Source organism: Cuculus canorus, chromosome 6, assembly GCF_017976375.1.
Source record: "Cuculus canorus isolate bCucCan1 chromosome 6, bCucCan1.pri, whole genome shotgun sequence".
Classification (NCBI taxonomy): Eukaryota; Metazoa; Chordata; class Aves; order Cuculiformes; family Cuculidae; genus Cuculus; species Cuculus canorus.
The window spans coordinates 1,663,244-1,676,184 of NC_071406.1; the positions used below are offsets into that span (position 1 = coordinate 1,663,244).

The 12,941-nt window shown below is 44.7% G+C and overlaps 1 protein-coding gene across 1 annotated transcript in view; it reads left to right on the plus strand.

The window, feature by feature from the left end:
• Positions 1–12,941, plus strand: part of STAM2 (signal transducing adaptor molecule 2) — a 29,937-nt gene extending 16,996 nt beyond the window's left edge. Inside the window, exons 6-14 of the mRNA XM_009557425.2 lie at positions 800–869; positions 1,990–2,176; positions 3,001–3,095; positions 3,800–3,882; positions 4,057–4,144; positions 4,977–5,031; positions 5,973–6,126; positions 9,041–9,210; positions 9,428–12,941. Of these exons, the coding sequence (XP_009555720.2) occupies positions 800–869; positions 1,990–2,176; positions 3,001–3,095; positions 3,800–3,882; positions 4,057–4,144; positions 4,977–5,031; positions 5,973–6,126; positions 9,041–9,210; positions 9,428–9,659 (1,134 nt within the window). The 3' untranslated portion in view covers positions 9,660–12,941. The remainder of the gene's footprint in view (positions 1–799; positions 870–1,989; positions 2,177–3,000; positions 3,096–3,799; positions 3,883–4,056; positions 4,145–4,976; positions 5,032–5,972; positions 6,127–9,040; positions 9,211–9,427) is intronic.

The following is a 12,941-nucleotide window of genomic DNA, read 5'->3' on the forward strand; positions in this document are numbered from 1 at the left end:
TACAATCTTTTCTCCCTCCACAAAGATGTTTTCACTTCTAAATCCAGGATATGTGTTAAACATATGGCAGAAACATGGAAGTTCTAGAGTGCTGGCAACCAATTATGCTTCCTCTCCTACAAATACGTATGAAATGACATCTTAATGTTTTATCTCATGCAGTTCCCTTCAAACCAGTGAACTGAGGTTTATTATTGAGGGGTACCCTTGTGTAGAACTGTTTTCTGGGACCATCGCGAAGTCCTAGGCAGGGGCAGTCTGAAAGTAGGTTCTTCATTCCTGGTGTGTGCGGGAAGACTTCCTTCTCGGAATGATAACTCCAGGAATGAATTTACTGTGCTGTTGTGGGAACTTGTGTTATTTAAACCAGCAGCTTCGGGCTTGATGTACATCTGCTTTTCCTTCCCAGTATCCCAGCTGCAGGCATTGAAGGTGGCTTTTTGTTCTGATGTGGAGAGAGATCTTCCTTTTCTGCAACTCCAGCTGCTGCTTGATAACCTGGGCCAGGGCCTCTCTACCCTCACAGCAAAACACTTCTGCCTAAGCTCTCACCTCAATCTCCCCTCTATCTCACCTCTTTCAGCTTAAAACCATCCTCCTCATCCTATCCCTGCTCTTCCTGATCAAAAGCCCCTCCCCAGCTTTCCTGGAGCCCCTTTCAGTACTGGAAGCTGCTCTAAGGCCTCCCTGGAGCCTTCTCTTCACAGCTAACCAGGAACAGCTTATTACTAATTTCTTAAGTGCTTAATTATAGAGCTTTCTATTTCCTGAACTTATTCTATTGTTAATACATTTGCAGGCTACCACAAATGCTGCTAAGAATGGTTCATCATTAAGTAAGAACAAAGAAGATGAAGATATAGCTAAAGGTAAATTGCAGTCACAGCTTTGGGTTGGACTTGTGCTCAAGGGGCTTTGTTAAAACACATGGAAGAAGGAAATTGTACTTTCTTCTGCTGCATAGAATTGAAAACAAGGGCACAGCAGGTTGGCAATTAATATACTGTATCATTCATAGAATCATTAAGGTTGGAGAAGATCTCTAAGCTCATCCAGTCTAGTCGTCAACCTAACCACACCGTGGCTGCTAAGGCGTGTCCCAAAGGGCTGTGCCCACGTGTTTTTGAACTCCTCCAGGGATGGAGACCTCCACCACTGGCCAGGGCTTCACTGCTCTGTCAGCAAAGACATTTACCCTAATATCCAACCTAAACCTCCCCTGGCGCAACTTGAGGCCATTTCCTCCTGTCCTGTTCCTTGTTAGCTGGGAGAAGAGACCAACACCCACCTCACCACAGTCTCCTTTCTCTGAGCCACAGAGAGCGATGAGGTCTCCCCTCAGCCTCCTCTTCTACAGGCTAAACAATCCCAGGTCTCTTAGCCACTCTCAGAACCCATCGGCTCCAGACCCTCCATACATTCAAAATGGTATGAAGGTCTTTCCCTCATGCATCGAGGTTTGGGGTGAGAGGTATTGTTCCCCATCACGTAGCTGTTAAGAGTTGTTTTATGAGTACTTTCTCTCCATGGAGCTGCGTCTCTTCCATTCCACACCCACAGGTTTTACTTTAGCCTTCATCTTGCTGCTTTAAAAGAATCAGGACATGTAAACGTTTTATTCTTTCTGCTCTCTACTGAATGGTTGCTGTTGTTCAGATACCATAGCGAAGATCTGATCAGTGTTTCTGATCAGTGTTTCTGATCGTGCCAGTGATGCCACTGACATGAGTAGTGTGAGAAGAGCAGAGGGGTTTTAAAATGTCTTATCTTGTGTGTGATTGCATCCTGTCTTTTAATCCTATTGCAGGGCAGAGCAAATCTGGTGAAAAGGAAGATACACGTAGTAGTTAGCTGCAAAGATTTTATATATTTGAGGAACACATACAGATTTAGTTTATATATAACATTTATTTCTATTAGAAAAGCAAACTCCCTATGTCTGCAGAGGTAAAGTACACAAACTTGCGTTTTTTTATCCCCTAATTGTAGCTATCGAATTGTCTTTGCAAGAGCAGAAACAGCAGCAAATGGAAACCAGATCTTTGTACCCAGCTGCAGAGATTCAGCAGAACAACCAGAACTCGAGGAAGGTGCGAGCTCTCTATGACTTTGAGGCCGTCGAGGACAATGAGCTCACCTTTAAAAGTGGAGAAATCATTTTTGTTTTGGATGACAGGTATCATATACTCCAATGAAGATGTCTTTGTTCCGGAACTGTTAGTTTGTTAGGAGAGCATTTCTTCTGATGCTGTTTTTCGCCTGGAAGTGTGTGTTGTCACTCTGCCCCCTGTCAAATCCCTTGATCCCACTATTCTTTCCATACCCCAGGTTTTTGACCTCAAGTCACTTTTAGTGTGGGGACAACATTGCTATGTTATGTTGGGGGTGTCATTCTGTGGTGTAGGCCTGATTTGTTTGTGGTTTATAAGGTAAATGCTGTTTGGTTGTAACATGTGTTGTAAGAATGGATGTACACGTTAAAGTGGTAAGTTCCAGAAATCACTAAATCTCTTGCTATTGAGCATCAAATTTGCTAAGAATTAAACTGAATTAGAAACGTTTAAGGTGATCACTGTTATCACCGTTGCCCCCAATGATAGTGGAGAACTGAACTTCTTTCCTGCTAACGTTGTTCTGAATTAATAGCCTGTGATAAACGAATTCCATTCCATTAGTTCCCGCTTCTGTATGTCTTGTAAACTTTCAGGTGAAGGTCATCCATTCAGTCTGAAAACTGGAGAGTTGTGTTCAACTCTGAGTGATTGCTACTGAGTGACTACTTTGACTTCCCCGGTGCCTTCTCCCCTCCCCACCCCTGTGCCCCAGCTCGTGTTTCTGCCTTTGCTGCTAAGCTCTACAAACATTCTCCTTTGCCTTTGTTATTGGATACACAGGGAAACGGTGTATTAAGTATTGCACGTTTTCTGTCTGAAGCCCAAAATATGGTGCTGACGCTGAGCTCATATGTTCAGAGTTTGTAATGCAGCTTTATTTCCCCAGTGACGCCAATTGGTGGAAAGGCGAAAATCACAGAGGAGTAGGACTGTTCCCATCTAATTTTGTGACTTCTGATTTGACTGTGGAACCCGAGGCAGGTAAGTGGTTGACTGCTGAAAGCTGACAGATTGTTTAGCAAAGGCAGGCTTGTAGTGGGACTAGCGATTAGCCCATCAGCAAAATCAACCCTGAAATCAACCCAAGGGAAGAATTGAGAGAGAAATCCTGCCCTTATTTGAAAAGAGCAAGCAGACGTGTACCACTGCTGCAGCTCACTTCAGCGATTACTTTCTCTTCTGTTACCTTTTTCCTGTTACAGAAACTCAGCTCAACTTACCATAATTCTTTGCCAGTAATGCATTACATGTGAATCCAGTAATTTGCCATTTAAATTGTCTCTCTTCAAACATCAAACCTGGTACAGGGTGACATTCATACCCATCTCAGGGGTGTGGAAGAGTCACACCGTTAGCTTAATTCATGCTCATGATACCAAAATAAACCTTAACACTTGCAAGTTGGCTGAAGGTAACTGTGTGTGTGTTGGAGGTGGGTTTAAATGCTGGTATGACTCAAGAGTCTCTCCCATGCTGGGCTTGGGTTCATAATTGGGCTAACAGCCCAACAGAAGCAGCTTGTTGAAACGTTTAATAGACAAACCCATTTTTCCTTCTCCAGTTACTTAAAGTACTCATTCAAATGTCTCTCTCATTTAAAGATCTGGTGACACCAAGGAGAGACTGTGTTTTAAGTTAACATAGTAACACAGCTGCAGGAAAGAAACTGATGTTTGTTCTTTCAGCAACTGTGGATAAGAATTCTGTTCCTGAGGAAACCCCGGAAGAGATTAAGAAAGCGGAACCTGAGCCAGTTTATATAGATGAGGTACGCAGTCGCTTCTGATATAAAATATTGCTGAGATATTACATGGGTTGAAACATTCTTTTGTTGCTGAGCACCAACAGGTAATGCTTTTTATACAAAACCCTTTTTAATTTGAAAATTAAACCAGTCTGCCAGGCTTCATATATAACCATTCTTAATCTCCCCGTCTTCCAGGATAAGATGGATAAAACACTGCAGGTACTCCAGAGCATAGATCCTACAGATTTAAAGCTTGATTCTCCAGATCTTCTTGACTCCGAAGGTATTTTGAGCGCTGAGTTAGCTGGTTCTTATATTTCTTCTTACAATTACCTTGTGTGAACTGAGCTGGTAATTCTTTTGTGTTTATTTTAAGCTTGGAGAAACCGGTCTATGCTCATGGTGTGCTGTAGAACCGCTTATTTCACAGTGGGAGCATGAGGCTGGATGTAGAATTCTTAATTTTTCTAACAGTTGCCAAGCCAACTCCATGTTTGACAGAGGAGGGTGCATAACTTCCAGCTAGTGCACAACACCTCGTCTTTGCAAGGTCCATCCACCTATCAGAGCTCTGCTTGAAATAAGCGATTTATTTCGCATCAACATTTCTGCAAAAGCTATTAATGTGATGTTAAATGTCTCCACATTCCTGCTGGCTTGGAGGGGAGAGGGTGTGCAGGTCACTCGAGGGCCAGTTAGTGCAACGTGTGTAATAGCAATCGATTGTACGTTAAAGAGAGCATTCCTGGAATGGAGGAAGTGAAGGTGAGGGAAGTTCTGCGGTATGGCAGGTTTAGATAAAGTCAACAGTCCAGATTGGATATTCCAGTAGGAGACTAAAGCCATCGATCCTGCACAGCGCAAGCAGGAATGCAATATTTTCGCTGTTAAGCAGTAGGTTTTTGTTTGGGAGGGGGGAGGGGGGAGGAGGAAGAAGTATGACAAGACAAATAACAAAGTGGTTTTCCTGTCTGGGCTGTGGGAATGGGACACAAGTGATAACGAGGTGCGCTTTCCAACTTCAATATACTGCTTTGGTGTACTAGGATAAACTGGTTTCTGGCTGCATTTAAACTTTTAAGATAGTAACTACCTTGAAACTTTTATTTTCACAGGTATCTGTCAGCAGATGGGCCCAATGATAGATGAAAAACTGGAGGAGATAGACAGGTGAGCCAGAACGCAGCTTCTGCGCCGTTTACTATGATTCCCTTTAAACTGTGCAGTTGTGTTATTTTTTTTGATACTTTCATTCATCTCCCAAGCTACAAAACCTCGCAATAAAGAAATTTTGCCTGTTTTTTAACGCTGAAGGACCAAGGTCCCAGCCTGTGCACTAAGATTCGATTGCTGCTCTCCAGAATTTACTGTGCAGGTTACCAGGTGCATTTGATGTTCACAGCCTTTTGCAGTCTCTAGAGCTTGGTCCTGTCAGCCTGCTGCTTGACTGTTCAGTGCTATCTCCACCTCCTCCCTGCTCCGACTCCTACGGGTATTCGAAGGTGAAAACATAACTAATGCCTGTGGGGTTCCTTGCCTTATTGCAGCTAGGGAAGAGCAGTTGTTTAATTCCTTGATTCTCCTTCCAGTCCCATCGCTGTGAAAAAACAGAATGGCAGTTTCAATGTATAAGAAATCAACCATTGGCCTCTTAAAGGTGTTGTTTCCTTATGTGTTCAAAACCATTTAGTGAACCATTCTTCTTCTTTAACATTTATAATCATAGACAGTTGGAAAGCACCTCAAAGCCCATCCAGTGCCACCCCTGCCATGGGCAGGGACACCTCCCACTGGCTCAGGGGCTCCAAGCCCCATCCAACCTGGCCTGGAACCCCTCCAGGGATGGGGCAGCCCCCACTGCTCTGGGCACCCTGGGCCAGGGCCTCCCCACCCTCATTGGGAAGAATTCCTTCTCAATGTCTCATCTAAATCTTTCCCTTCCAATTTAAACCCATTCCCCTTAGTTCTATCACTCCACACCCTTGTAAGAACTCCCTCCTCAGCTTTCTTTTAGGCCCTTCAGGTACTGGATGTCCTGGAATTTAACTGGAAGGAACTCAACACTAGATGTTAGAGAAACTTAGTGTTTGCACCGACTTCTTTTGAAACAGGAAACATTCGGAGTTGTCTGAGTTGAATGTGAAAGTTCTGGAAGCTCTGGAGCTCTATAACAAACTGATGAATGAGGCGCCGATGTATTCAGCCTACTCAAAACTCCACCATCCTGCACAATACCCCCCTACATCTTCTGGTGTTTCAGTGCAGGTCAGTGTCCCTTTCTGGAAACAGACTTTCCTAATATAGTTTTCTATTTAAAAAAATGACAGCGAAAAATGAAGCGTGTGCTTTCTTGTGAGCCTACGAACAATCTGACGCTGCCTGGGGACTTTTTATAGAATCCTAGAATTGCTTGGTTGGAAAAGACCTTTGAGATCATCGAGTCTAACCATACCTGCCCACTACTAAACCAGATCCATGAGCAACTCATCCTCCAGAGATGGGGATTCCACCCCCTCCCTGGGCAGCCTCTGCCAGGGCCTGAGAACCCTTTTGGTGAAGAAATTTTTCCTGATGTCCAATCTGAACCTGCCCTGGTGCAGCTTGAGGCCATAGCCTTGAGCATAAAACAGCATTTCCACCCTAGAACATAGGATTTCAGTTTGGGGTACAATTAAGTATAGTTGTTAATTTTCCTCTGTGAAATGGAAACCTGTATTGAAAATACTAAGTGATTCCTTCTGCAATCAGTTTTTTGCAGTCAGCATTGTGTAGTGAAGCAGCTCAGTGGATATTCTTGCTGCGAGTCATGTCCTCAGCCTTGAAGTCAAACATTACCTTCGTATCTAATAGCGGTGATGTGAGTGAACTTCAGTACCAGTGCGTTCATTATTAGTGTAGGTGCTGCTTCTAAATACAGGAGCGCTGGCCTGGGTTCGGCTCCTTTCCCTTCAGAAATGAACATGTATTGGGGGTGTAGTTGCTTAAAACTAGTTCATAAAATCATAGAATGGTTGGGTTGGAAGGGACCTCAAAGTCCATCCAATTCCAGCCCTTGGCATGAGCAGGGACACCTCCCACTGGATCCAAGCCCCATCCAACCTGGCCTGGAACCCCTCCAGGGATGGGGCAGCCCCCACTGCTCTGGGCACCCTGGGCCAGGGCCTCCCCACCCTCATTGTGAGCAATTTCTTCCTAACATCTAATCTAAATTGTCCCCCTTCCAATTTAAAGCCATTCCCCTTTGTCCTGTCACTCCACGCCCTTGGAAAAAGCCCCTCCCCAGCTTTCCTGGAGCCCCTTTCAGCACTGGAAGCTGCTCTAAGGTCTCCCTACAGCCTTCTCTTCTCCAGGCTGAACAACCCCAACTGTCTCAGCCTGTCCCCATACCGGAGGTGCTCCAGCCCTCGGATCATCTCTGTGACCTCCTCTGGGCCTGTTCCAGCAGATCCATATGCTACTTGTGTTGGGGACTCCAGAGCTGCATATAGGAGTCAAGGTCTGACCAGAGCGGAGCAGAGGGGCAGGATCCCCTCCCTCCCTGCTGTTCCCACTCCTCTGGATGCAGCCCAGAACATGGTTGGTTTCTGGGCTGGGAGCACACGTTGCCGGCTCACGTTGAGCTTCTCCTCCCCCAGCACCCCAAGTCCTTCTCCTCGGGGCTGCTCTCATTCACGTCATCCCCCAGCCTTGAGGGAAACTGTAGATTTCCCTGACTCAGGTGTAGGACCTTGCGCTTGGCCTTGTTTACAGTACCTGTTATGGGCCGTGTTGATGTTTTAGGAAGACAAAAGTGGAGGAGGAGAGATTTTAAGAAACCTTTTCAGAGAAGGCATAGAATGAGTGTTTTTGCTTTAAGTGAATTTTACTTTAATGTTAATTGTTCAGTGGGAAAAGAATAGTTGCCATAGCAACTGCTAGATCTGAAAATATGTCAGTTAAAAGTAATCCAGTGTCCTTAACTCCTGATAACGATGGAAAATTCATTATATTTGGAGGTTGAAAAGTAATTTAAGCCAAAAGGTGACTCGAGTTTGCCATTTTTTCTAAGATCCATGCTTCCATGCTGAGCTTAGCACAGTTACTTGTTACCAAACTGTCTGTTCCTTTGTTGTCTCTATCCTCTCCAAATCCAAACCGGATGAGCCATGTAGGCTTCTGTAGACTCAGCACGTTACGCTACTTCTTCTGCCTGAATTTGGAGTGAAGATTTGCGTTACCTTAAACCAGGAATGCAAGCAATTGCTGTCCTTTTCTGCTGGTGTCTTAGAATATTCTTAGGGTTTGATTTCCAAAATATGTTAAATAACAAACCTTGTGCAGTGCCTATTTTCTTAATCAGCTCTGCATCAAAATCTGAAAGGATTGAACATTCCAAACATAAAGTGAATTAGAGAGAAAGGAATCAGGTTTCTGATTCCTTTCTGGAAGAGGCAGAGTGCTTGTGCGTGATACAAAAGGTCCTAAGCGCTTGCCTTGTTTAAGTGTTTCTGAAGAAAGTACCTTCTGATGGAATAAAGGATTTAAAACATGGCAAGAAGTTACATTATTTGGTTTTAGAAACTTGCTGAAAAAATTGTCATAGAATCAAAGAATTGTTTGGTTGGAAAAGACCTTGGAGATCATAGAGTTCAACCATCCCTGTCCACTACTAAATCATATCCCTGAGCACCTCACCTGCCTGGCTCTTAAACCCCTCCAGGGATGGGCACTCCATCCCCTCCCTGGGCAGCCTCTGCCAGGGCCTGAGAACCCTTTTGGTGAAGAACTTTTTCCTGATGTCCACTCTGAACCTGCCCTGGCACAACTCAAGGCCATTCCCTTTTGTCCTATCGCCTTCCACCTGGGAGAAGAGACCCTCACCCACCTCATCACAACCTCCTTTCAGGCAGTTGTAGACAGCGATGAGTTCTCCCTTTGGCCTCCTTTTCTCCAGACTCAACAGCGCCAGGTCCCTCAGCTGCCTCTTATAACCCTTGTTCTCCAGCCCCTTCCCAGCTCTATTCCCCCCTCTGGATGCGCTCCAGCCCCTCAAGGTTCTTCTTGGAGTGAGGGATCCAACTTGCTGTTCATCTCACCTTTGAACCTGGATATATTTGTTCACTGTGGGGGGTGTCCTGTGCCACAGTTGCTGCTACGTGATTGAAAATAAAAGGCAAGTAATGTGTTTGGTTTTTTGCAGTCATTTCCTGTGCAGCCGCCGAGCGGGAGCTACCTGATCCAGGGCGTTCATCCGGTCACCATGTCCCCGGGCTACAGCCTTGGGCACGATCAGCTGGGGCAGCTGAGGTCTCTGCCTCAGAGTATAAACTCTTCTGGAGCAACCCAGCCAGCTCAAGCTGCCTACTTAAGGTACAGACAGCAAACTGTTAAGTCCCCTTCTTCCTGGTGGTAGTTTCACTGCTTTCTCTAGAGGATCTAAGTTCCTAGAATGTTTCCAACAATGCCGTTTGCTCATTTTGCAAACACGCAGGTTGCTTCTGGACTAAGCAAACCCCTTATTTGTGAATCTCTTTCTCAGATAACTGACCTGAACATGTCAGAATTAGTTTTTTTTTCACTGTTGCAGCCCAGCACCGGATGCTGTGTTGAACCAGACGTACGTGAGCCAGAGCGCGAGTCTCCCATCGGCTGCCGGCACCTCGGCCTACAGCCAGCAGCAGCTGGGAATGGCAGTGGATATGTCAGCGTACCAGAACAACGCATCCAGTTTGCCTCAAGGACCAGGTTATCCAGTGGCAGTTCCTGCTCATTCCGTTCTACAGCAACAAACAAACTACCACCAGCAGCCTCTCCTTTAAAACCAAAACAGCTCGTATTGCTGAATTAATGAGTAAGGTTTGCCTGACCTAATGATTTATATGAATACCTGTCATGGGTGTCAAAACACATTTTCCTTTTAAATAACCCAACTTACTCTGTTAGGGTGATGCCAAGTACAAATGCGCATCGGATCTGATTGTTGAGCATAAAGATAGACTAGCTGATGGTTTAAAATCACTTCAGATTACATTGAGCCCTTATTTCATTGCTTTCAAGAAACACCACTTGTGAATGTTAAGTTAGAAGATTATCCAGAGATTATTTTCTTTTAAATGTGTTTCTGAAGGCTTGAGGATGCTTAATCATCGTTATGTGTTTCTCGTTACGCATCACCTCCTCTGGTACCTTACTCTAACCCTTCTCTCCGAGTGGCTTTAGGGACTCTCTGCTGATGTAGACGCCGCTCTCTGCGCTGCTGTAGCGAGCTTTACAATACGACGCACACTGTGTCACTGGAACAACTGCGCGAGTTCAACACATGAGAGCTGGGAGAGAAAACTATCTGATGTTGTGACAGTGAGGACCAGGTACCTACAGGAACGTGAGAAGCGAGATTTTGACAGTTCTGTTAGATTTTGGGAAGCTGCAGAGCACTTTTCCTGTGTTTCTCTGGAAGAACACGGATGGGGTTATGTTAGGACTCACTCGTGTCCTTCGGCAGCGGTGGTGCCGCAAGCACAAGTCTCCTTTGCGAGAGCAGGCAAGGGATGCTCCCAGCTGACTGTGTGGGCGCGAGGTGGGTGTACGGTGCTGAGCCGGGAGCTTGTACAGAATCTCTTTTCTTTTCCTTCTTGGATGTATTTAGAAGTGAAGGAATATTGTAGTTCCTTGCGGTAAAGGAGGGGCTCCAGAATGTTTGAAGCTTAAGACTGTGAGAATCTGCCTTGATCCCTTTCCAAGGGGGAGCCGAGTGGAATAGGAATCATCTTTATGGGACCAGAGGCTTCTTGCCTCTCTTGGATTTCCTTTCTTTGCCACCATGTCCACATGTAAATAAACATCGATTGTGGTCACAGGAACCCTTAAACTGTCTGGAAAAGGTGTATTTGACACAGAACACGCGTGCTCTGTGAGTGGGCCGGCTCCTCAGGTAATGCAAGGAGCGGCTGCATATTGAACGTGACAGGCGTGTCGTTAGGAAAGGAGTCGCCTTGGAACTGTGGAAGCAGAGCAGTTGGTGGCTAAGAAAAGAAATTCAAGAATTTCTTCCCTGATGCACTTTTTAATGGGTGGGGCTTGTACAGAGGGAGCAGCTGAGCTGAGTTATCTTTCAGGAATGCGGGATTTCTTTTATTGTGTCTGCCTCTGAAAAATATCACTTTGTTCTTCTCCTGTTTACCTCCTCGCTTCAGAGTAGTCACGCTTATACCTACGTTTAATGGCTTTATGATGAGTAATAATCTTCAAATTGGGAAAATAATGGAAGCAAATCTTGATTCAATGCACAGAGCTCCCAGATGAATGTGTTTGGTATCTAAATTCTCTCCCAAATGACAATTATCTGATTGTAGGTTGTCATTGAGTAATAAAAAACACCCTTCACTCAGCACCACCTCCATTTATTTACATTTTATTTAATTAATTTAATATCATAACCTTATTCACTTGCAGCCTCGTACTTATGCAATAAGGGGTTTGGTACCCGCTCCTTAAAGGATGTCTTTACTTAAATGTGTGCAATTGGAAAGAAGCTTTTGCCTTTCCTTTTGAGTTGATTTAATTTGTCTTTATCCTTCCCCTCGAAGTAGTTTTGTACGAATAACACATGTTGCAATACTGGAGGATTTTGGTAACTTGTTCTTTTAAGAAGAAAAAACACTGCTGCTGTTCAAAATCCTTTTTGTTTGGAGATCTTTTTATGAGTGTTCCAGGTCGGTGTGTGGTCAAACAAAAACTTGCTGTCACTTATGTAGATTCCCTGTGTTTGTTAGTCAAATAAAGTAGGTGTCTTTATTGGATTTGAGACTTTGGTCCAGCAGAACTATGGCTAGAGAGATGTGATTTGAATCTGTTCAGTTAATTATGAGATACAAATAATGTATATACTCATTTGTCTGACATTTTCTACATCTATGCCTGCTCCTGAAGCCTGAAGTTTTATAACAGCAGGATCTCTCTTTCTGTCATTCTCTTATATTCCCAATTCTGTGATACGCACCTTGTAGATAGTGTACGATAATTTAATTATTAAATAGTGTATTTAGAGGGTTTTGGTGTTAATAGGGTCTGTTGGTTTTTTTCTCTTCACACTTCTATACATCATCATATTTATTTTTAAGGCCTGATTGTAACTGAACACGCTGCCAAAGGATTTATCTAACTTCCGATTTCTACATTGGGTTTCTACCTACTGTTTTGTATGGGGAATCAATGGTAGAGAACTGCTTTTACATAGAAACTCCTAATGGGTAACAGAGGCGTTTGTGCGACTTTATAATGAGAACTCTCTTGTAACGTATTTGTTTCGTGGGCGTTGGAAATACCAATGCGATAAATTGCCTTCTCATATGAGCTGGCAACCTCTTGTGTTGAAGTCAGAGCCAGCTGAAAGGAGTCGGAGGTGTCTGCAGCGTCACTGCTGTGAGGAATTGCGATCACTAAGCAGCCTTGCCTTGACTGGTTGATTCAGTGCAGGAGATGCGGTGGTAAAAAATCACATTGTTTCTGTGACGAGAAACGGTGAAGAGTGTTTTGTGTTGGTGTTCCTTCAGGCTGTGTCCGTAGCTGCTCCTGGACTGCAGAACGGTGCTGTTCCCATGAAGGCTGTCCATTAGCCAGGAGAGCCGAGCGGGACACGGCTGCAGCCGCAAGCCCTTACAAGAATTCTTTTCCGATAGGAAGACTTTTTTTCCCCCCTTAAATTTATCTATGCATCTTTTCTAGGGAATAGCAGGCACTGCTCTTGCTTTCACTGAACACTGTGATGTGTCTGTTGAATAACTTTCTAGGCTTGATGGCTCTCACCAGTTGAGTTGTGCATGGAGCTGACTCAGGCTGCTCTGAAGGGGTGAAGGTGGAAAAATGAAGGAAAGGAGATAGAGGCGGGTGGGTTCTGAGCTCTGGGCTTTGGATTCAGACCGGGGTTCCGCTCTGTGGTGTGGGGGGTTGAGGAGGCTATGCCCTGGTTGATCAATTATCGCAGTTCTTGCAGAGAATCCCCTTGGAGTTGCAGTATTAAGAACGGGGGATCTGTTGTGTTGGAGCATCTGTCTGGCCTCCTGTCTGCAATACGTGTGCACCGCCTTGTGTGAATAAACCTG